Source organism: Hippopotamus amphibius, chromosome 11, assembly GCF_030028045.1.
Source record: "Hippopotamus amphibius kiboko isolate mHipAmp2 chromosome 11, mHipAmp2.hap2, whole genome shotgun sequence".
Lineage (NCBI taxonomy): Eukaryota > Metazoa > Chordata > Mammalia > Artiodactyla > Hippopotamidae > Hippopotamus > Hippopotamus amphibius.
In genome coordinates, this window is record NC_080196.1 from 82,510,991 (window position 1) to 82,536,775 (window position 25,785).

Here is a 25,785-nt window from a genome sequence, read left to right on the forward strand (position 1 = left end):
TCCATTCTTACCTTTCAAGCAAAACAAAAGTCAGTTTTGTCTTGAAACGTGTTAAGAGCTGCCTGCTCACGGAGTTGCTTGGCCTCTGTGGCCCTATAACCTCTCTCATGTAGTGGAAAATAATAATAATAATGCTTTCCTCACAGGGCAAATGTAGAGATTAAATGAGTTAATGCACATAATGAACTTAGAACAGTGCTTAGCACATTCTAACACCTCAGTAAATGTTAGCTGTTATTGTTATTAAGCCTACATCCTGATTGGCCCACTAGAATGAACTAGCTGCAGATTGTAACTCTAAGTAGCTAAATGGATTGATTTCTTAGAAGGGGTAATGTAGCAGTGTCCATTTTAAAAGTTATAAAAAAATGTTTGCAAAATAGATTGTTTTCAGGCAGTACTGGGAGTTCTTTCTAGCGGCAGTTGGCTCTCTTGTTTGTGATGCTGTGGTCCACAAATAGAAGTGTCGACTGTGCATTCTGGCAGGTGGGCATGGCTGCAGCCCATCTCAACCTTTGCCATTACATTAAAATGTAAATGAAAATACCAAGGAGTCAGAGCACAGTCCGCGTTTGTCCATTTCAGTTTGCACTTTGATCTCACAAATTACTGTTCTCTGATTTTGTTGTTAGTATTTTGGGGCAGTCTTTGAAGAATCATTAATATGAGACAGCTACCAAAAGATTTGCATCTCGGTCAATGATAATTCCTGGCTTTGGGATCAAAGGCTGATGTGAGATCAATTAATACCCAAAAACTTCTATTCTTTTAAAAATTGTTTTCTTAGTAAGAAGCAACAGAATATGGCAGAAATGAAAAAATAGAAGAGTTGTACTAAAAAATCTTTTAATATTCATGGAAGATATTTAGTTTTTAGAACTCCTGCAGATTTTAGAAGAAAACTGGCATAGCATTTTGAAAGGGTATCCAGGAGACAAATGGGCCTATAAATTTAGAGAGAAAGAGAGAATTTTTCTTTTTGAGTATGGGATAGATTGAAATTTTCCACTCTAATGGTGCTCTACCTGTGTTACAATTAAGGTAGCTTGGCAAGGTTCAGAGCATGCAGCTCAGCATGGAATTGAAACTTTTCTGGCTGTGGAGCTCTTTTTCTTGGGATCATTTCCAGTTTCCAGTGATAGATCAGTTATTTTAAATAATAATGAACATTTTTGAGGTTAAGTACCAGATATACAGAATGCCTCCTCCTGGCAGCATCTTGTTTAATCTTTATCCCAAACCTATGAAATACGTACTTTTTTTTTAATCCCTATTTTGCAAATTAAAAAAAAAAATTCCACTAAGGCTTAGGTTGAGGAACCTTTGCTTCTATTGAAAGGTAGTGAGAGCCTGAAGTATTGATGCTTGAACACATACATGTTGAAATCCCAATCTTAAAATAGTATTAGCTTCCCAACTGAAAACAGCTTTAGGGTTTACAGCACTAGTCAGAGAGAATCCAGGCATCTTAAACCTTTGGAAAGATTATATAGGCCTTTAATGTTTTTTGATAAAACTTATGAGTGCCATTAGTAGAAATTTTGACCTTTGTGATCTTGGAGGAAACTGATCTGGAAAACAGAATTCCACAGTCCCTTTGTCTTATTCACCCTGGTGGGTGAGTTATTATCTTCCGTTCATGTCAGTTAATTCTCTTAACTGAGAAGGATAATTTGCGTATAAAAGTGTTTACACTTCATAGGTTTTCCTGTCTTCATCTGGTTTCCATTTGAGGTATGGCTTTATTATTTTAGCCAGATGATTTTTTTTTTTCCTGGCAGTCTTCTGCTCAACCAAGAAACACTATTTCCCAAACCAAAGACAGCCAATCCATTCCAGAGAAGGGTCCTCGCCAAATACAATTTGAACAGAGGTATCATTTCCTTAGGCTCTTAACCTCACTGTGCAAGTAATAAGCCCTGGCATCTTTGAGAAAGCCATATTGAAGGTCAAATCCATTCTAAAGGAGAAGGGTAACCTTCATTCTGGGCAGCATGTCTTAATTAAGGATGAGGGTAAAGAAATACTAACGTATCTTTGGCCACCAAATTAAAAATGTAAGTTATATCCTAATAGAACTCCTGATACAGTTAGCAAATTTTATTGATAAATGAGCTTTGCTATGTCTTTCTCTTTGGTTCAGTAGCCATTGTTAGAAATAAGGCCCGCAGGAAAGCAACCTTCCAGGGTGGACTTGCTGTAGATGGACAGACCTACAGCCGAACCAGTGACAGTTCTGATATTGCTGTTATTTATTATTGTTCGGTAAGCTGATGAAGCAGAGCACATATATTTAATCAGATTCTCTGGCAAGATTACAGAAAGTAACACTGAGCATTTTTGAGGGGGTGGTAGAAAGGGCACTCATACACCCTGCTGGCAGAAATGCCAATTGTTATACGCTCTAAGGAAAGCAGTTCAGCAATTTGTGTCGAAAGTCTTTTAAAAATGCATACTTTTTGTCTTAGTAATTTGATTTCTAAAAATTCATCCTCAGGAAAAAACCAAGAAAGTCTACATGAGGATTTAATTATGAACTCTTGTGTCTTGGCATTATGTATAAGAAACTCAGATTTTCAACAGTAGAGGAATGTTCCACTTAACTTTCTTATGTCCATATATATCAGGATTTCTCGACCTTGACATTACTCACATTTGGGGTGGGTAATTCCTTTTTGTGGGGGCGGTCTTGTGCATTGTAGGATGTTTAATACCATCACTGACTTCTGCCCACAGGGTACCAGCAGCACACCCCCCCCTCCACCTTCCCCACCCCTGTTGGGACAACTAAAAATGTCCCAGACATTGTCAGATATCCCCTGGGAAGTGACATTGCCCCTGAATGAGAAGTACAGATGTATATTAGGCAGATTTTTGGATGGTTTTAGGTGAATATTTAACAAGGAAAATGCTCACAATATCTTGTTAAATTTTTTTTTTTTTAAAGTGCATGGTTGTCACAAAAAGGTAGAAAGATACCAGTAGACTAAGTTAGAAGATGTAGTTTCTTTAATGGCAAAGAATTGCTCTGCTAGTTTTATGCAGAGCCAGAACTCCCACCAGACCTCTCGGAACAGCCCATAAATAACGTAGCTGCCAGGTACTGGAAACTTTTTTTTTTTTTTTTTTTTTGGTTCCAAACGGGTTTTTTTGTTACCTTCATTGCCCCCCTCCTCATTCCCACCCCAGTTTTAGCTGTTCTCATGATTTGGCTTCTCATCTGCCTCCTCACCTGGTACAAATACGTAATCTGCATGAACACTCCTAAATTCACTCTGAGTCTCAGTGAATCAAAGTATGATTTCCCAGCCTCCCTGAGGAGGCCCAAGCTTAGGTCAACATGCAGTGTCTCTTCTACAGGTTATGGGATGCTTTCCGTTTAAAAAACATTAAGTGTGCAGAAAAGCATGCATATTCCTGAAGTTGCTTCTTAAAGATAAATATGTATATGATTAAGAAACTGTTATTTTAAAACTTTAAATTAAAATTTTAAGTTAAAATTTAAAAATTAAGTCTTTTCTCTTGTTTTAATATTTATTATCAAAAATATTTTCTAAAAATAAAAAATAAGTTATTTAAAACAAAAATCTTAGGAAAAAGTTTGATTTTAAATATCTTGGACATCTTTTAATATTTTAGTCATATTAGTAGGAGGAATATGTAAATGAAGATGGTCTAGGTAAGTCACATCAGGAGGCCATTTGGATTTGGAGGAAAATAAATTATGCTATTTTTCAGCAGTTCAGAAACAGCCTATAATATTAGAAAAAAAGAAAATAATATGGGTAGCCCACCCTTGCTTTTCCAAAATAACTCTCCTGACATGCCTGATAAAGAATGAACTTCAAAATTTCAAGATTGAAATTCTTTTTATGTAAATGATTTTAGTCCGTGGGAAGCTTCCTCTTGACCTTCTAAACTAAATATGTTTTAGCTTTTCCCGGGTGCTAATTAGAAAGTGTGGGAGTCTTGGAAAGGCTGCAGATCTCTTTCTAATGACGCTAGCAGGAGGGGAAAGGTCACTCTAGGAAGGAAAACCTTCCTTGCATTCCTGCATATAAAGGAGGAGAGGTGGGTGCAGAGCTTTATGGCCCCACAGCACTTTGGTGAGCCCTTCTGGTTGAGAGAAGTGAAGAGAACTCAATCATAGAGCATAAGAAAAGCAAGAGGGGATTTTGAGAAGGTTGGCAGCCTTGGGAAGTGGGGAGGGAGAAAAAGGAGAAGGAGAAGGGATCACAGGTGAGGTGCAGGATAGGAAGCCAAGGGTAAGACATGCATGAGTAGCACATGGAGATCTTGCAGTGGATTTTTAGAGGAGGCTTTTTTTTTACCAGTAATCCAAAAAGGCAGATTTAATAATGGTGAGTCTTTTTATGCAAGGTGGTAAACATATTTTTAACACTCACTATGGTGTGGACTTTTTCATACGTTGCAAATGAGAATATATATTATCAGTACCTTTTAGGTTTTTTTTTAATTGAAGTATAGTTAATTTACAATGTTGTGCCAATCTCTGCTTTACAGCAAAGTAACTCAGTTATACACATTTATACATTCTTTTTTTTAATATTCTTTTCCATTATGGTTTATCCCAAGAGATTAAACTTTTTAATTTTTAGTAGCTAGCTATGCCAGAATATATCAGGGGTGATACTCAAAATAATTAACAACCCTTCAGCACAGGCTCCGGACTGACCCTGGGCTTAACCACGTAGGGTGACGCTATAGACCAGCAGCCTCAGGTGTAACACCCCTTTAACCCAAGCTATCATGAAAGATGGCTATACACCCAACACTCTGTGTTAGAGACCCAATGTAGTGTAGTGACCTGCAGCCAGAGGCCAGCATCGTTAGGAGGCCACGAGATGGACAGGAGAGGGCACCATCAGTGAGATGTCCTGATGGGTCTAACAGTAAGCTAAGGGAATCCATGGAAGCTTTATGGAAGGAAAAGCATTGGCAAAGGGCCTTGAAAGTAGGTGGAATTCCAACAGTCAGACTGGGAACCATACCTGGGGAGATGAAGAGCACAGGAAAGGCAGACACTGGGCTGCAAGTCTCAACGAGACTGTGTGGTCTGGTGGACAGTGTCTGGGTTTTGGAACTGGCTAGGCTAAAGTTTCCACTCTGCTTCGGATACTTACTAGACAAGTACCCACAAGTAAAATGGAAAAAGTACCTTCCTCACAGAACATGTGTGAGTCATCAATGGAAAAGTTTCTGGCCCATGAAATGCTCAAAAAAAGGTTACCTTTTTCTACTTTTTAAAAACAATGGGTCTTTCAGCTTCTTGGAAACAGAAAGAAGAGAAGTTTGATGCAGGGGCTTTTTACACAGATCTTTAAAAACCATAGAATCGTGTTATTTTTGACCAAGGGGAATTTAATTAAATAATGAGACATAGTTTATAGGGTTTTAAGTTAATCTAGTAGTATTAGAAACAGTGATCCCCAGTTATACTGGTTTTTAGAAGCTACTTAGGACATTTTATTTTGTATGTCAGGCATCATGAATGCATTGTCTCAGTTATTGGTCGTCTCCAAATTAGTAATGGGGGTTTCCTCTGTGTTATTGATATTAAAATGCATTTTTCTTTGTTCTTCGATAGTAATTCATTTCCACTCCTAATTATGTTTTCTGCAGGCTAACATTAGCGCTTGTGTATCATCTTTGGGTGCCCAGGAGTGGGGTACCATTCTTTGAAAGTGTCCAGATGTGGTCCAAAGACACATTGGCAGTTGAGGGAGCCTCACAAGGCATAAAGAATGCCTTCTAGTTGTCATCCAGGTTTATCCATCCCTCCCAGAAAACACTGTCATCCTATTTTCTTCTTTTCTACTCCCTAACCCTCCCCCCCGCCGCCTCTTTCCACTCTTTCACTCTATCCTTGTTCTGATAAGAGAATGTTTTCCTAAAAGTAGAAGTTATCATAAAATTTCATTCCCTACCTGTCACTCCCGTTCCTTGACACACGTTTTCAGTGTGCTGCCAAAATGGGTCTGCGCTTCTCAAATCAAATAGAATGATACTTTATTTAAACAGCTGTCCCCTTTGGACGCTGTATGTTATGAAACTTAATGCTGTTTAGCAGTTGGAATCATTCTTTCTTCTCGAATTGGAAATCAGAATCAGCACAAACCGCCGTGCTATAGCAGTCCCAGCGTAATTTCGCAGAGGCTGTCTATAGGGATAGTATTTTCGGTAGCTGGGAAATATTACACGAGTAATTCTGCATACCAATTAGTTGTATTAAAATATATATTACTCACAGCTCTGTACTTGGCTTAAAAAGTTTCCTTGACAACATCATTTAACTTCTTACTGTTCTTTTCATGTTGCTAGTATAAATATCTAATATGTTTTTGTTCAAAATATCAATTAGGCCTCCGTATAATCTTTATTAATACAGATCTGTTATTACAAGAAGACTGCTGAGCTATGATAATTTGCACAGCAGGGACAATAAAATATCTTCTTTCTGCCTGGTTCTATCCCAGAATGCCTGGCTGTTACAGAACACACCAGAGCCTCCCAGAATTTCTTTTACAATCGTAATGAAATCTTTAAAGCTCTTAGAAGCACAGGCATTCTTTTCTTCAAGTGTAAACAAAATGGGAAGGCTGGAAATTGCAGATAGATTCAAAAAGATGCATGTGAGTCCAGATGTCCACTTTTAACGTGTTCTGTTCTCTCTCTTCCTGCAGCCAGAACGCCCCACTTCCTGCGGATTCAGAACGTGGAGGTCAATGCCGGCCAGTTTGCCACCTTCCAGTGCAGTGCCATCGGCAGGACCGTGGCCGGCGACAGGCTCTGGTTACAGGTACAGTACCTCACTCTCAAGGTTCAGAGAGAGTCCAGCAGGCAGAGTGCGTGTCCCCTGGTGGGGGAGTGCCCAGAGATCGGGTCAGTGTCGGGACGCTGACAGGAGATTGATGCTCTGAGCACTCCCCCCAGTTCTTTTCCTTCTTCCACTGTAAGCAGCCAAATTCCAGAGTTCTAGACAAACTCACAACCCTTGTGAATTCCTGGTTTTCCCTTTGCTTCTGCGTAGCCATCTCGTTTGGAAGATTGTTTGGTTATTGAATTACTTTTAGAGCAATATGTTGGAGTCCCAAATATAATACCCTTTCCTCGATCTTCCTCTTGATAAAAATCCAAAGAATTACACAGGGGTGTGCGCGCGTGCGCACACACACACACACACAAGTTTATAGGCCTTTTCGTAATTTTCAATAAGCCTGAACTTAGAAATTAATAGCACACCTTTTACTTTTGAGCATTTAAGCAGGCAGTTTTTAGTGTCATCGTAATTGGTGTATCTTGTTTTACTGTCTTTCAAACTCCACCATCTGTATTTTGCGTGGCCAACAGTTTCATGAATAGATCGAGGGTCTCGGAATTCTGACCGAATGAGCAGAAGTAAGTGACCTGTGCCCCCTAACCGGCGTGCCCCCCACTTGTTTAGACTCTGGGTTCGGTTTCCCCCATAGAATTCTCCAGTTTCATTCTTGTTTCTTCTTGTTTGTCATTAATCTGCAGGCTGCTCGCTCTCCACCTTGACTGGTGTTGACTTTACCCAACCAAACAAAACCCAGAGTTTTGTTTTGGTCTGGTTGATTATTTATTTAGTTTGCTACTGGGCCGCTTCACAGTCTAACTCTTCTGTGCGTCTGCTCCATTCCACTTGGGCTCCTGTTCCTCGCGGGCCAACTCTTTCTTAGTACACGTCACTCTCCACCTGTCATGTGTCACATGTGCCTGACACTCTGTAATTTTTAAACCCTTTATTCTGTTTAATCATCACTACTGAAGTCAATAGTCATTTTTCTTCCTCCATTTCTGGGGGAAATGGGAAACAGCCAAATGTGCTGTCCCGAGATTAGTCAGCAACGTGTTGACAAATGGGGAATACAGTTTGGAGGGGCTTCTTCAGTGCTGTGGGGCCCTCTGCACGCAGTCCTCCACCTTCGACCCTGATGTCACTCCCTTTTCTCATATCCTGCTGTCTCCGTGAGAGACCCCCCAGGCCGGGGGAGGGAAGTGTGTGCAGAGGATTGCAATAGTATGTACCAAAGTCATCTTTACTTTTTCCTTCTCTCGGAAAGTTTTTTAATCACTACTTTTTTAAATTAATTTTTATTGGAGTATAGTTGATTTACAATGTTGTGTTAGTTTCAAGTGTACAGCAAACGTGTACCTGGTATACATATACCTGTACCTATTCTTTTTTAGATTTTTTTTTGCCTAAATAGGTCATTGCAGAGTATTAGTAGAGCTCCCTGTGCTATACAGTAGGTCCTTATTAGTTATCTATTTTATATATGATAGTGTGTACATGTCAATCCCGGTCTCCTAATTTATCCCTCGCCCCCTCCCCCCCCCCACCGGTAATCATAAGTGTCTTTCCTACATCTGTGACTCTGTTTCTGTTTTGTAGATAAGTTCATTTGTACCCTTTTTTCAGATTCCACATATAAGTGATATCATATATTTGTTTTTCTCTGAGTGACTTCACTCAGTATGACAATCTCTAGGTCCAAATTCATCTTTACTGTTTCCTTCTCTAAAACTTTTGTAATCACTACTTTAAGTGATGTTTTGCAGCATGTGAAAGATATGCTTAACCCTGGTCTTCGATATTCAACTTTTTTTTTTTTTATCCCACATCCTAGTTATTTTAGCTTCTTGAGGTTAGAATTGTGAATTCTTTTTTCCTAGTTAGCGGTTTTTTGATATTAAATTTGATCAAGATTGGCTGTGTATGATAATTGGTGAGACTTTTGTTTTAAGATTTGTTTTGATTTGGACCATTTTCTAAGTCTTTACTAAATTTGTTACAATATTGCTTCTGTTTTATGTTTTCTTTTATTTTTGTTTTTGGCCGTGAGGCATGTGGGATCTTAGCTTCCCAACCAGGGGTTGAACCTGCACCCCCTGCACTGGAAGGCAAAGTCTCAACCACTGGGCCGCCAGGGAAGTTCTGAGACAGACATTTTTAATTGGCATTTTTCACAATGCCTTAACTACCTTTTAAAAATGAAACTACTCCACTCCCCAAAAATTTTTAAAATAAATAATTAAGAAATGAACCTATCCTCTTCATCTTTGATTTATCCCCAGAAATCTTAATTTTTTAAGGAAAAGCATTTTTTTTGTCCCTGATATTTGTTAATGTTATTTGAGAGACTACAATATAAAGCCTAAGCTTTTGTCTCAACAATCTTAGATATTCCCAAGAATTTACAGGCAAGTTGAAAATACAGTCTTCTCTTTTTGTTTTTGCAAACGTCCTGGCCTTGGGAGGCTCCTGCTTACACTTGAGCACTTCCTCGGGATTGGGATCTTTAACTCCTTCCTCTTACGAAGCGCGAGACTTTGTTTTAGAGAATCCATTACACTGTAGGGAGAAAGCTAGCTACCAGTTTGCAAAAAGGCTCTAAATGCAGAATTGCCAATCCTGATTCCACTATAGAATCACATGGAGAGTTTAGAAAAGAAAAAAAAAAAAAAAAAAGACCATGGAGAGTCTGGTGTACACTGGATTCTGATTTAATTGATCTGGGATAGTGTGGGTCCAACTTTGATGGTGAATTCCACATGTACCAGGTCTGTCTTGTGTCATTCTATTAAATTGGATCATAGTGTTGATAAATTGTTTCCCAGCCAATCCATGAATGCCTCTCTTTGCCAATTTCCCAGTCTTCTCTTGCTCTTCTTATCATCAATGACTGCACGTTGCCCTGCAGCTTTCAAGAAGGGTCATGTCAAGACGGGGATGATGATAAAGATAGAACTGGGATGACTTTGAAATTCTAAGTGACACTGAGTTTGTCCTGGACTCAGCCTGCTATTTAGGTTGTCTTTGTGATGTTAGAATAGTTTCAGTGTTCAATAATTTATTTCCTCTGTTTGGATAGGCATTTTGTGGGGAGATGTTTATTTTATTAATAGCTGATGAAATAAGACAAGCGTCTTTCACTTGCAAGGATGGCTTCTATTAACCTGTATTTGTGCGAGATGGTTTCCAGCAGCCGTCAGGATTTGTGGCAGGGGATGGTTTCAAAGGGTCCTCCTGCTCTCTTGCCTGTGCCCTGACCCTTTGCTTCAGGACATTCTTTACAAGTTGTGGGTAGAAGCAGACGTGAAAAACTAGCAGGCCTCTCTAGTCTTGGAGGTGAATGCGAACTTTTCTTCCTTCTTACTCTAATGTTCTAACACTTTCAAAAATGCTTTCCTGCATCTAAATTCACTTCAATTCTCAAAATAATTCTGATTCAGGCAGAAAATTGAATGAGAAAAATTTTTAGGCTTTTCTACCATTTTAATCTTCCCAATAGTAAGTCAAGATTTAGAAATAAATAATACATCCTTTATTGGGGAAACAGTGATATTGTGAGTGTGGTCATTTACAATTATTTGCATTACAATCTTTTGAGTTCAACTGTAAACATTTTGTGGAGTTTCATGGTGTACTCCATGGTTTTGTACTTCTTTATAGATGAGGTATTTGAGGTGCAGGATTGTTGGGGTTCAAAAAGGTAAATGGCATAGCTGGGAATAGTACACCCCTGTTTCTTCACTTGTACTTCACCACTGATTAATTCCACTCTGCTATGCTGGCTTCTCATATCCAGAGCTAGGTGAATAGGTAATATGCACTTACCACTTTCTTAGAAGGATTTGGATGTAACTGACATTACATGACTTACATCCAGGAGACATCTTAACAAAAAAAAGTCCATCTGTGCTACATGTACATCTTGATCCACATCTATGAAAAATGGCCAGCGATTTGAATGTTTAAAAATAGAGATTAAATGTGATCAGTGTCAGAGTCTTTCAGAAACACGTAACACACAGAAATCTGAGGATGACACTAATGAAGAAATGTTTATGGTTAACAGATGTGTCCCATCTGCTTCCATTTCTCCATCTCATCCGTGGGCCACGCAGGTTATTGCCAGCATGGAATTGGTCTTTCTAGAATACAGAATGACAAAATAAAACACAGCTCATGAGCCTCCATTATTACAGCTGCAAAGTACTTAAAACACCTTCCAGACAATGTGCAGGAGGAAGACGTTATCTATGGAACTATTTTTATGTAGTTAAAAACTGATGTGCTCATCAAAAAATCTAGAAACAATAAATGCTGGAAAGGGTGTGGAGAAAAGGGAACTCTCCTGCACTGTTGGTGGGAATGTAAGTTGGTACAGCCACTATGGAAAACAGTTCAGAGGTTCCTTAAAACACTAAAAATAGAACTACCATATGACCCAGCAATCCCACTCCTGGGCATATACCCTGAGAAAACCATAATCCAAAAAGATACATGTACCACAGTGTTGCAGCACTATGTGGAAGCATCAACAGATGAATGGATAAAGAAGATGTGGCACATATATACAATGGAATATTACTCAGCCATAAAAAGCAATGAAATTGAATTATTTGTAATGAGGTGGATAGACCTAGAGACTGTCATACAGAGCAAAGTAAGCCAGAAAGAGAAAAACAAATACTGTATGCTAACTCATATATATGGCATCTAAAAAAAATGGTACTGATGAACCCAGTGACAGGGCAAGAATAAAGATGCAGATGTAGAGAACAGACTTGAGGACATGGGGTTGGGGGGAGCAAAGGGGAAGCTGGGACGAAGTGAGAGAGTAGCATTGACATATATACACTACCAGCTGTAAAATAGATAACTAGTGGGAAGTTGCTGTATAACACAGGGAGATCAACTCGATAATGGGTGATGACTTAGAGGGCTGGGACAGGGAGGGTGGGAGGGAGTCACGGGAGGGAGGGGATATAGGGATTTATGTATAAACACAGCTGATTCACTTTGGTGTACCTCAAAAACTGGCACGAGTGTAAAGCAATTATATCCCAATAAAGAGCTTTAAATAAATAAAAAAAAAAAAAACTGATGTGCATTGAATCTGCTGAGGATACTGGCTGTGTGCTTTCAGATATGGCGATCTTTGTGTCCATCTGGGCTATAACTTTGGCAGACACTCAAGTGAAACGTATTTGTAAAACCATTCAAGCATCCAAAACAGGACCATATATTTCTTGGTATTATCAACTTTCTGATCACTGTGGAGCCTACATTTTGAATTATCTTAGAGTATGTTTATGTATAAGATACTGAGAAGAGAAAATAGAATTTGAGATGTTCTTTTTTATACTTAAATATTATTTGCTGATGGGCAGTTTCTGAATTATATATTTTCATACAGTCATTGAACCTATAAGCCACATGTAATTGTATTACAATTACTATTGTTCTTTCTGAAGAATTTAAAATTTTATTTTCTGCCATAGGCTTGTTTGTCTTGGGAATTAATATGTATAATACCTCTTTCAGCTTTTCAATGAATTACCAAAGCTAGTATTGACACTGGTTAATCTGAAGTTGGCCTGTATTAATACAGGCCACCCCACCCTCTTCTGCATCTGGTCCAGTTTGGGGCATTTTTGTAATTTCTGCCCTTTAATTTGTTTTTGATACATTGTAGAGGCTCCTCCATTCCTTACTCTTCTTACTCCATGTCTTAGCTCGGAGCACTGTAAGAAAAATGCCATAGACTGAGGGGCTTAAAGAACAAGCATTTATTTCTCACAGTTCTGGAGGCTGGCAGTCTAAGATCGGGGACTGGCATGCATGTTCTTGGAGAGGAGCAGCTCCCAGTTTGCAGACTGCCATCCTCTTTCTGTGTCATCGCATGCATCCTCTGGACTCTTCATCTCCTTATAAGGGCCCTAATCCCGTCCATCAGGGCTCCACTCTCATGACCTCATCTAAACCTAATTACCTTCGGAAAGCCCCACCTCCGGTACAGTCACGTTGGGGAGCAGGTCTCGTATGAATTTGGTGGGGATGCAAACATTTAATCTGCAGCACTCAGCTACCACATCAAACTCAGAAGTGGGTGGAAATGAAGGTGCTTCGGCCTGCAGGACAAATGGCAGGAAACAAGGAGGCAGTGGAGGTGCCTTTTCAAAGGTAGATAGGTGGAGGCTTTGATCAGGCCCAGGATTGACACATGTGTGTCGGGTGAATAGCAGCTGGTGAAGGAAACCTGGAAAATCATCCTTTTCTCTCAACAGATCGTAGAGGCCCCATCATTTTTAAAAGCCTCACTTTTTAGAATCACAAAATTATGTAACTTCTGAATTTGGAACAATCTTCAAATTCCACATTTTATTGATGAGAAAACAAGCTCAGAAGAGGTAGGGAACTTTAATGAAGCACCTTCATTTCCACACCACAGTCATCTATCCGATAATTATATTTATTATATAATTCCATTTTGCTAGTGAAAGTCAATTATATATAAAAATATTTTTGCTTATTTATAAATTAGTAAATTTTGTCACTTGGATGCTTTTCTTCACTGAGTGAATTTGTATTTCAAATATTAACCTTTAAACCAAATATTCTCAGAAATATTTGTGAAATATTTATTGTGAAAATATCTGCATTAACTTTGGGACCATCATAGCACAATATAATTGAGTTGTTTTCTTTTAGCAAACATCCCTTGGTGTTTATTAGAAGTAAGGTACCAGGATAGCATTTTAAAACGATTTCATAGCATGCTTCAATTCATAGAAATAGAAAAGGAAATCAGATGGCATTACTCTGAAGTACACTCTTAAAAGCACTGGTATATATATACAATGGAATATTACTCAGCCATAAAAAGGAACGAAATTCGGTCATTTGCAGAGATATGGGTGGACCTAGCGTCTGTCATACAGAGTAAAGTAAGCCAGAAAGAGAAAAACAAATATTATATGTTAATGCATGTATGTGGAATCTAGAAAAATGGTACAGATGAACCTATTTGCAGGGCAGGAATAGAGATGCAGATGTACTGAATGGACATGTGGATGCAGGGGGGGAAGGGGAGGGTGGAACGAATTGGGAGATTGGGATTGACATATGTACACCACCATGTGTAGAATAGCCAGTGGGAACATGCCATAAAGCACAGGAAGCTCAGCTCGGTGCTCTGTGATGACCTCGATGGGTGGGATGGAGGGAGGAGGGTGGCAGGAAGTCCAAGAAGGAGGGGATATATGTATACATATAGCTGATTAACTTCATTGTACAGCAGAAACTAATACAACATTGTAAAGCAATTATACTCCAACAAAAAAAAAGTCAACTTCCCCCACCCCCCAAAACAAACAAACAAACAAAAATCACTGGTACAGCCCACCACCTAGAAGGGTCCCTGTCACATAACAAATCTTCAGTAAACCTGCTCATGGCGCTTGGTTTTACAGATGCCTAAACGACCAGGTGTCTCCTCCAGGTGAGTTCCAAAGGTGCGTGGTTGGACCAGGAAAACAGGCACAAACTCTGTCTTTCTGGAAGGCTTATTTTAGGTCTACGGCTCATCTTCAGAGGGATGGTCTTTGATAAGAAGAGGGATGTCTTTTCTGCTGTTTCAGAACATACAGTGAATGCAGAGTTTAGGTAATCTTAGAAGCAAGTGTGATCCATACATCATCCTCTTTCCTTCATTTCTTGTACCCTCTCCCTAGGCTTTTTAAATTTTCTATTGTAAATTTTTGTTCTTTAATTCCCATTTTTCTTGCCATTGGACCTCAGTAAATGGTAGTAGAAATATACCTCTAATGAGGCTGGTCCTCTCGAGTTCTCACCATGACAGCAGACCTGTGTCATAGTTATTGATGAATAAACCGCATCCCACTCATTTTTTTTGATATGGAATATAATTCAATATGAGCTTTTAATTTGGGAAGCTTGATTTTTGAAAAATAATATTCACTTTGGATTAATTTTTTGTTTTTAGTTACTGACCTAGCGATTTTTTTTCTATTGAGAGTTTGCTATATCATTCCTCTTAACTGGGTATGAGCTATCCAATTGTGCAAAAAGCATTTTCACCAGCCTAATAAATTTTCACATTCCTTTTCTGAGCTCAGAAAATTTTAGACCTTTTTGAAAGAAAAAGGAAAATCGTGAGATTTTGGTAACTTAAAATGAGTCTCTTAGCTCCTCTGACCTCTATAATTTGGTTCATGAATGAATATGTACATTATATTAACAATATTTACATTACTGCCTTCAATAGCTGTTTTTGAAATAAAACAATTATAACCCCCTTTGCTGAGTACCACTGTTGGCTTAGTACTCTGCTAGGCTGTGTTCAGCCATTTTTTTCCCTTATCTGATCCCAAGGAGAGCTCTTTTATGTGCCCATTTATGGGAGAAGAAAATGGGCCTCAGGAAGTTTCAGTGACTTTTCCATTTGCACGTTGCTAGTAATGAGAGCTGGGATTTGAACTGAGCCATCTAAGTCCAGATTCTGTGTGCTTAACCATAATGCCTCTTGCATAGAACAAAGACCCAAACATTTCTTCATAGATTCATAAACATCATGCAGTAATTTAAGTGATACCTTTCACTGACGTTTAAGATGAAAATTGTATTCAAGCGTGTGTACTATTGCCTTAGCTTCTGTATTACGGAAATGTGTATATTTGGTCAACTTTTCTTGGTGGCTTTTAGTTTCCTTTATAGATTATGAGGGGAAAAAATCACAGCTGTATATCAGAACCATTTTGTAATTATATATAAAAGCCATAAAATGATTTGAAAGGGAGTAAAATTATGGTTCCCTTGTCAAGCCTAACTTGGGTGTTTTTAGACCCTATGTATTAAAGCATAAATTTAACATCACTTACTGTCATAGAAAATACCAGGAAGGCACAAAGAGGACTGTCTTCAGTTGCTATAGGAACCACTGGTGCCTTGAAATTTTGAGTGGTTGAAATCACATCCATTATTGTTTTAGTCAGTTAAATATCCATATATATGATATATTATTGAACATTCAGCCTGAAACCACTGGCAGCCTTGAAAGCATACACCATATCTTTTAACTTATATGATTTTGGATTACCTTCAGTTAAAGGTAAAGATTTATCTTACATGGATGAAACAGTAGGACAGGTCTAGGGAGATTCTGGGAGAAATTAATTAATAAATTTTACTCTGTGATTTTACCTATCTCAGTCAAAAAAGATGTCAACAGCTGGTGCTTCCAGGAGGATGCACCAGGAGCAGCTGGAGCCTCCTCCTCCACTGCAATCTGAAGGCCTTGGGGCCAGGATGTGAAATTGTACTGTGAAAACTGCAGGTCAGGATGGTTCATTTTGGAGGACAGGAGAGAAAGGCATCAACTCCTAGCCTTAAGGACCACTTGCTTTGGACCCAAGAATCATACATCCTATAAAAGCATTTATTCTGTTTCTTTTCTCGTATTTATCAAAGGGTTCATTTGTTTCTCTTGTTTCCAAGAATTCACAGCCATGTCATGAGAAGGGAAGGTGGAGAAAGCCCTGCTCCGAATTCCCGTGATTGAGGGCTGAGAATACCGAACACTGCCTCTTCTGTCTCTTTCTAGTGTTGCAGGCCTTGAAACGAGGGTCCCGGAGAGCTTGGACACTGTTAGAAACTCTGGTCTTTTCCCTTTCTGTTTCTTCTTTTTGGAAGAGGAGGGAAAAAATGGAAAATGTTTTCACTAGGAGGTAAACATAACTGCTTTAGGTAACCTTGAAAGTCCTAGGAGATTTTCCATCTGGTAATCTGGAATTATGTACCTTAAAAAGAGGGGGGAGAAAAATTTGACAATTTTTGATGGGTTTTGATTTCAAAAATGTCTTCAGGACCAGAGAAATGGAATGGAGGACAAAGCATGCTGCTTATAGTCCTAGGGGGACCCATTTGGGACACGGCCAGAGACCTCTGTGACAGGCACATGGTGGCAGTCAGCTGGTTCCTATAGAGGATGAAGTTTGAAATCATAAACCAGATCGTTATTCTCTTCTGCATCTCTCCTGTGTATAAAAATGCCACCCTTCATTCCCTTCGTTCAAAGCAAAGGGAATTGGCTATTGTCTAAGTGTAAGGAAATTATGTTTGTCTCTGTTATAAGAGGTGATGTCCACTAAACACAAGTCACAAATTAATGGAGTTCCTGTTTATCCTTAAGATTTAGAAACTGCTGAGTGCTTTCATTCGAGGATTGCGTATCATATGCTTTCCGTGTCTGGGTGTATGATTATCAGTTATGCAGATGTTGCTACAGGATGGGGCTGCTATCCCTGGCATATGGCTCCCCTTTGCCAAATTGCACTTTCTCTTCTGCTGTGGTGGGATCTTTACCATATAGTGTCTTGACGTTCTTGCAGGAAGTGAATGACACCTGGACAAAATGGTTCTTTGATTTCTATAGCTTTGGTGTATTTATAAGCCAGCAGCAAAACCATCTATGTTTCCTGGGGAAATTATGATGGTTAAAACAGCTGTCCAGAAATACAAAAATGAGAGATGTTCTTTTAATTGCTTCTTAAAATTTTTATTTTTTTCTTTCTTTCTTTCTTTTTCTTTCTTTCTTTCTTTCTTTCCTTTTATTTGTATTTTAAAAAATATTGAGTATAGTTCCCTGTGCTACACAGTAAGTCCTTGTGGGTTATCTATTTTGTACACAGTAGTGTATATAAATTAATCCCAAACTCCTATTCTTATTTTTAATATGGAAATTATAAATATATACAGAGGTAGAGAGAATGATGTCACAAACTCAGCACACCCACCATCGGACTTCAACACCAACAGTATGTGACCAGTTACTTCCTCTGACCATCCACCTGCCCCCACTCTGATAATTTTGAAGCAATCTCAGTCATCATATCATGTAACTTGTAAATATTTCTCTAAAACAGGAGTTGGCAAACTTTTTCTTCAAAGGGCCAGGTAGTAAATTTTGCCGGCCGGGGGGTCTTAGTTATAGCTCTGCATCTCTGCCGTTGTAGCAGGAAAGCAGCCACAGACAACACACACATGGACGAATGTGGCTGTTTTCAGTACAGCTTTATGCATGGACACTGAAATTTGACTTGCATGTCCCTTTCACTGTCACAAAATACTCTTCTTCTTTTGATTTTTCCAATCATTTAAAAAATGCAAAAACCATCCTGAGCGTGTGAGCTGTACAAAACAGGTGGCAGGATGGACTTAGCCTCAACCCCCTGCTCCAAAAGATAAGCGCTCTTAAAAAAATAGAATAATCACCGTGTATACCCTGCAAAAACAGGCAGCGGTTCCTATTTCCTTGGCTGTCTCGTAACTTTGTTTCTCTGAGCGCTTCGTTTGATTTGTGGCTGCAGGAAGGGTCACACTTTGCAGTTGGGTGATGAGCCTCTGAAGTCCTTTTTATCACTAGGATCCCTGTTCACGTCCCTCGATTTGTGGTGGGTGTTACTGTTGTTGAGCCTGGGTTTGTCCTGTACAGCCCTCCCGTACTTTGAGCTTTGCTTGTTGCCCTCCGGTAGCGTCATTTCACGTGTTCTTCTGACTGCTGTGTTTCTTGAAGAGTATGTCTCCTTCTGGGATGGTATCAGCCACTAACGATCATTCCTAGGGTCATTAATTGGTTCAGGGTTGCGGAATGGTCCCATCCTCAGTCCTTCCTTGTTTAGTCACTAGAATACTTCTAAAAAGAAAAGCTCTCCCACTAGCAACCATTTGGGTGTGCTGGTATATAAATTATAAAGGGAAGGTGATATCAGTACTTGATATTTTGTCTTTTTTTAGCAAATTGTCAAAAACAGTGAGGTAGTTCACTGGCATCACCTAAAAGTGACCAGAGGGGTTATTTAGTATTATTGTATTTGACGTCATCATTAATTTGTGGATGTGAACACATTTGCTGAGTTTCGAGCCATCGCACTCACGATCTTTATTGCTGCTGAGATCTTCCACCCCTAAACAGTGGGCTTACGCAGGGTGGGTGACTCCTGAGCTGGGCCATCTTGATGGCTTTCTTGCTTTGTGATGTGACCGTATATTCCAGACTTGTGTTTTTCCATCGTAATGACCTAGAATTGGCCATTTCTCCAAGGAGCCTTGGTTCTTTTTCAGGGTAACTGGCAATTAGAAATTACAATCTGAGCATAGAGATGCTTACTATTACTCAGTATTTTTCCTGGATCTTCCCATTAGACAGAGCTGGGATATATACATATGCGCACTTTGACACACATTTAAGAATAAAGCCTGTCCTGAGATCATATTGACACTTCCAGGTCAAATTCAGAACTACGGGGCTTTTAACCTTTATTTTGTACCTTTATCTTCTTTCAACTGTGTTTTCAGAAAGACTCGTATGTTTTAAGGCATATTGATTGGGAAAAAGGAATGTTCTCAGTCAGCCTTGTTTATGATGAACTAGCCTCGCCTTTTAGATCATGGACAGCTCGTTAGGCTCTTCCATCTTCCTCTTAGTCGAGTGCTGTTAGTGCAGTTTTGAAGTAAACAAGGTCAAGTCCTGGCCTTGCAAACCCAAATTTTTAACCCAATAGGAAATGTCAGTGTCGGGTTCCTTAGTTTGATGTGGCTGGATTAGTCCCGTCAACAGATTTGAAGACTAAAGACCTTCTCATTTCATTGGTGGTTTTTTTTTTTGGTATTTCTAATTATTGCATTCATATATATATATAGCCTATATTATTTGGATGAACTGCTAAATAAAATTTAAACACAGATTATTAAATAATATTATTTATATATTACAAACATAGAGTGAACCATGTCTAAGTATCAGAAGAAGGTGCTAAATTTGCATAATCAAAATTTTTGCTTGAATATGCCTATAGGACTATTATACGTTCAAATAGTACGTTACTTTGGCTATCTGTATACGCATTCGCCAATTAGAGAATACGTATCCATACCTATTCCTAGTATATGATAATATAAGTAAGAACTTCTGGTTCCAGTATTCCAAACTGATGAATATTTGTGTTAGCTTGGTTATGACCTAGAAATCAAAGGTCAGTACCATCTTAGTTATTAAAATAAAAAAAAATATGTGGGCTCCAGAAAGTAGATTTGTTGAGATATTCAGTTATTATTGGATTTTAATTACAGGAAATGTTTTAAACAAAATTATTCCTGGCTCTGCTGATACTGTTGGTGATCCCAGTGGTAAGAATTTCAATCAGTGTGTTACAAAAGGGGGCATATTTGAAAGTGGGGTAATACGGACTATTTTCCCTATCGAAGACATGAAAGTGCGGTTTAATCCCCACCTGTATGGCTAAGGAGGGGCGGATGGCTCTCCTGTATCTGCTCTCAGCTCCTGCACTCAGAGCAGCTCCAAAATGGGATTAATTTGCTCCAAGTGCTGCTAACTGCCCAGACCTCACTTTCTTTCAATCATTGCTCTGATTACTGCAAAACCCTTTCTGAAAGACTTAATATGTATCTTTTTTGCTGGCAAATTACTGCTCATTTAGAAGTCCTAGAGTTAGTCCACTGCAGAAAGAAGGTTGGAAGTCTAATTTAAATAACTATCAGGACTTTTTCTCTGGCTTGCTCAAATTGAAGTGCATGCGCGTTTGAAGATACTCTTGCTTTTCTAAAAAGCTGTGTTTAACCCACTAAGATCATTTCCTTGCAGACAGGGCCATTATGGTTGTCTCATTAAGTTGACAAAAGGATACCTGGTGCCGTGCTTTGCCTGGAGTCAGGGGTTCTGTCCTGAGGACTCTGAGTCTTTCTTACAGGGAACTCATATTGTAAAGAACAATCGCAGTCCCATACTTGGTGAGGCCTCATTGTCCTGCTGTAATGCTATTAAGAACCTGCTCTCCAGTCCTTGGCAGGGCTGCCTCTTTCTAACTCTGTGAAAATTGAGAGAAAACTGCCTGACAAATGTGCTGTCTCTACCCAGTGTACATTTTCATCATTTTGTTCTGCCGGTTTAACAAAAAGCCTCCCCATAGTTTCCTAGATGCTCAAGGGAACCCGAGGTTCTGAACACATTGTCCTGTCTGGTTCTCCCTCTCATGAGGAGAGGCAGACAGGGAAGGAGACTCATGGCCTTTTCATATCATCCTGAATCAGAGAAAATGGGCCAGCCGCGGCTCCCCGCCTTCCCTGTTGAATTCTGACCTGAGGAAGGATATCTGGGCACCAAAAGCATCTTAAAAAGCAAATTGTTATCCATTCAGTGCCTAAATCCCTTTCAGTATTACCACCAAGCTTCCCTGGGATACACCAGGCATGGTTTTCATGCTAGGGATATAGCAGTAAAAAACCTGGAGAAGATCCCTGCCTTTGTGGGTACTGAAGTCTAGTAGCAGGGAGGTAGACAATCTTTTTCTTTTATCCAAATGTATCCATCCACGTGCCAATTATTGGTTACCTGTACATTTGATAAAGACATCTGTGACATCATCAGAAGCATTGACATGTGTGTTGGAGCAGTCGAGGAAATAACCGTGTGCCAAGACTCCAGAAACATCCTTCCACATCCACGAGGACAAGCAGCCGTGGCTTTGTTTGTTCACGGGTTTTTAGCCCACCCACTTCCCCAGTATTTGGCCCGTTTTGGTATCTCCTGGTCCATGGAGGTCATAGGTGATGCTGTCTGGTGCCTTGCCAAGGACTGTGAACACTGTCTTCCTCCCTTCCTAAGGATCCAAGAAATAGGATCTGATGCTAACAGAGTGATGGGTAAGATCTCTCCTCGTCACAGCACTAGTCCTCTGAGGATAGTCTCTCATTTGTCTTCCCTGAACCCAGCCATAGATGGCTTCTTTTCTCTTTAACTTCAGTATAGTTGATTTACAAAGTTGTCTTGATTTCAGGTGTACAGCAAAGTGATTCAGATATCTATATCGATATAGATATAGATAAAATATATGTATATATTCTTTTTTCGGATTCTTTTTCTCTATAGGTTATTACAAAATACTGAGTATTGTTCCCTGTGCTATACAGTAGGTCCCTGTTGTTTATTTTATATATAGTAGTGTATATATGTCAATCCCAATCTCCCAATTTATCCTTCCCACTCCCTGCTTTGGTAGCCGTAAGTTTGTTTCCTGTGTCTGTGGGTCTGTTTCTGTTTTGTAAATAAGTTCATTCATATAAATTTTTTAGATTCCACAGTTGTTATATGATACTTGTCTTTCTCTGACTTACTTCACTTAGTGTTATAATCTCTAGTTTCATCCATATAGCTATAAATGGCATTATTTCATTCTTTTTATGGCTGAGTAGTATTCCATTGTGTGTATGTACCACATTTTCTTAAACCAGTCGTCTTAATGCATGCAGTCTGAAAAGGGGGCGAATACAGAACCAGCAGGTGCTAGTGGACCTGACGAATGTATTCGGCATCAGAAAACAAGACTAGAATTAAAATGTGAATGTCAGGGTTTCAAAGGGAAAGAATGAGTATGGCCCAGGGAGAAGAGCTCGGAAGCACATCTTTCTCTCATGTTTGGGAACGTGGTCTGTTCCTGTTTCCGTCCTCCCGCAGCCCAGTCCCCATGGTCTTTGGTCCTTTCCCCAGGGCGCCCCCTCCTCTTCTGTCCTGTCCCTCTCCATCTGGCAGTGGACTGCCCCTTCTCTCCCTGTGGCCTCCCTTCTTCCTCTTCCTTTTGTTCTCCATCTCCCTGCCTCTCCTTCCCGCCTCCTTCAGACTTTCCCGGTTTGTTTCTCTGCTCCTCTCGTTCATCTTACGTGTGGGCTCTATGGCTGCCAGTCCCATTCTGTTGGTTGTATTTTTTACTCTCTTCATACTGTCCTTTGATACACAGAAATTTTTATTTTGATGACGTCTAGTTTATTTTTCCTTTTGTTGCCTGTGATTTTGACATTATATTTAAGAAATCAATTCCAAATCCAAGGTCATGAAGATTTCCCCCTATGTTTTCTTCTAAGAGATCTATACTTTTAGTTCTGTATTGATCCATTGAATTTATTTATTTATTTATTTATTTATTTATTTATTTATTTTGGCCACACTGAGCGGCATCTTAGCGGCATGTGGGATTCCCCTACCAGGGATCATCGAAGCCACGCCCCCTGCTGTGGAAGTGAAGAGTCCTAACCTCTGGACTGCCAGGGAAGTCCCCTGGTTTAATTTTTGTATAAAATGAAAGATAAGGGTCCAAGTCCATTGTTTTGCACATGGATGTCCAGTTTTCCCAGCACCATTTGTTGAAAAGAATATCATTTCCCCCATTGAATGGCCTTGGCACCCATGTTGAGAATCCACTGACCATACCTGTGAGGGTCTGTTTCTGGCTTCTTTATCCTATTCCACTGGTCCATGTCTGTCCTTATGCGAGCACCACACTGTGCTCTTGATTACTGTAACTTTGAAGTAAGTTTTTTCTTTTTTAATTTTATTTATTTGTTATTTTTGGGGGGTACACCAAGTTCAATCAACTGTTTTTATACACATATCCCCGTATTCCCTCCCTCCCTCGACCCCCCCCACCCTCCCTTGAGTCCCCCCCACCCTCCCCGTCCCAGTCCTCTAAGGCCTCATCCATCCTCCAGTTGAACTCCCTTTGTTATACAGCAGCTTCCCACTGGCTATCTGTTTTACAGTTGGTAGTATATATATGTCTGTGCTACTCTCTTGCTTCATCTCAGCTTCCCCTTCACCCCCCGCCCCCTCCCAAACCTCGAGTTCTCCAGTCCATTCTCTGCATCTGCGTCCTTGTTCTTGTCACTGAGTTCATCAGTACCATTTTTAGATTCTGTATATGTGAGTTAGCATACAATATTTGTCTTTCTCTTTCTGACTTACTTCACTCTGTATGACAGATTGTAGTTCTATCCACCTCATTACATATAGCTCCATCTCATCCCTTTTTATAGCTGAGTAATAGTCCATTGTATATATATGCCACATCTTCTTTATCCATTCATTTGTTGATGGGCATTTCGGTGGCTTCCATGTCCTGGCTATTGTAAATAGTGCTGCAAGAAACATTATGGTACAAGTTTCTTTTGGGATTATGGTTTTCTTTGGGTATATGCCCAGTAGTGGGATTACTGGATCATATGGTAGTTCTATTTGTAGTTTTTTAAGGAACCTCCAAATTGTTTTCCATAGTGGCTGTACCAACTTACAGTCCCACCAACAGTGCAGGAGAGTTCCCTTTTCTCCACACCCTCTCCAACATTTGTGGTTTCCAGATTTTGTGATGATGGCCATTCTTACTGGTGTGAGGTGATACCTCATTGTGGCTTTGACTTGCATTTCTCTGATGATGAGTGATGTTGAGCATCTTTTCATGTGTGTGTTGGCCATCTGTATGTCTTCTTTGGAGAAATGTCTATTTAGGTCTTCTGCCCATTTGTGGATTGGGTTATTTGGTTTTTTGGTATTAAGCTTCATGAGCTGCTTGTATATTTTGGAGGTTAATCCTTTGTCTGTTGTTTCATAGGCAACTATTTTTTCCCATTCTGAGGGTTGCCTTTTAGTCTTGTTTATGGTTTCTTTTGCTGTGCAAAAGCTTTTAAGTTTTATGAGGTCCCATGTGTTTATTCTTGATTTTATTTCCATGATTCTAGGAGGTGGGTCAAAAAGGATATTGCTTTGATGTATGTCATGGAGTGTTCTGCCTATGTTTTCCTCTAGGAGTTTTATAGTGTCTGGCCTTCCATGTAGGTCTTTAATCCATTTGGAGTTTATTTTTGTGTATGGTGTTAGGAAGTGTTCTAATTTCATTCTTTTACATGTTGCTGTCCAATTTTCCCAGCACCACTTATTGAAGAGGCTGTCTTTTTTCCATTGTATATTCGTGCCTCCTTTGTCAAAGATAAGGTGCCCATATGTGTTTGGGCTTACTTGTGAGTTCTCTATTCTATTCCATGGATCTTCCTTTCTATTTTTGTGCCAGTACCATACTATCTTGATCACTATGGCCTTGTAGTATAGTTTGAAGTCAGGAAGGCTGATTCCACCAACTCCATTTGAAGTAAGTTTTAACGTTGAATAGTATGAGTCCTCCAACTTTGTTATTTTATTTTGGCTACAGTGATGGCTTTTGAATAGAACTGTCTCTAGCTCGTAAAACCTAAACTGGCCTTAAAGATTTGCTGTGTAGCTCTGACAAATCAGTGTTCATAATGATTGCACATCTCTGTAAAGCCACAGGAGTTTTCATCATCCTGATGTTCATTGTATTACTGTCCTATTGCTGTGTACAAGTTACCACAAACTCAGTGGCTTTGTTATCTCGCTGTTCGGGAGGTCAGAAATCCTGAAATAAGGTGTTGAGAGGACTGGTTCCTTCTGGGAGCTGCAGGGGAGGAGCTGTCCCTTGTCCTCTGCAGCTTCCAGGGACTCCATTTCCGGGATCATGGTCCCTTCCTCAGCCTTCAAAGCACTTGTCTCTGGTCACATCTCCTTCTGCATCTGACCTTTCTACCTTCTCCTACCTTATCATTGGGCCCACCTGGATAATCTAGCCTAATCCTCCCACCTCTAGATCCTTGTTTTATATTTTTTCTTATTATTTTTTGACAGTGCTAATATATCCTTTAATGACAGAATGTAGTAATCATTGAATAAATTATTGCTAATGTAGTTTTCAAGTGAAAAAAAGCACTATCCATTCATCTGTTGATGGACATCTAGGTTGCTTCCATGTCCTGGCTATTGTAAATAGTGCTGCTATGAACTTTGGGGTTCATGTATCTTTTCAAACTATGGTTTCTTCCAGATATATGCCCAGGAATGGGATTGCTGGATCATACGGCAACCCACTTTTATAGATTACAGATCCTAAATAGCTTTAGAATCCTTCCCTTCCTGTCTCTCATCCCTGATTTTGTCATGTGTTACTATGATTTCTGCAGAAAACATAGCCAGTTTCCGTGATGTCAGGTAGGCTCCCACACTCCTTGCTTCAGGCCATTAC

At 39.6% G+C, this 25,785-nt stretch overlaps 1 protein-coding gene across 2 annotated transcripts in view; it reads left to right on the top strand.

Moving 5' to 3' along the window:
* Positions 1–25,785, top strand: part of PTPRM (protein tyrosine phosphatase receptor type M) — a 720,054-nt gene that overhangs the window by 299,521 nt on the left and 394,748 nt on the right. For both annotated transcript variants that reach the window (XM_057698229.1, XM_057698230.1), the window contains exon 5: positions 6,705–6,820. In XM_057698229.1, coding sequence (XP_057554212.1) covers positions 6,705–6,820 — 116 coding nt within the window. The remainder of the gene's footprint in view (positions 1–6,704; positions 6,821–25,785) is intronic.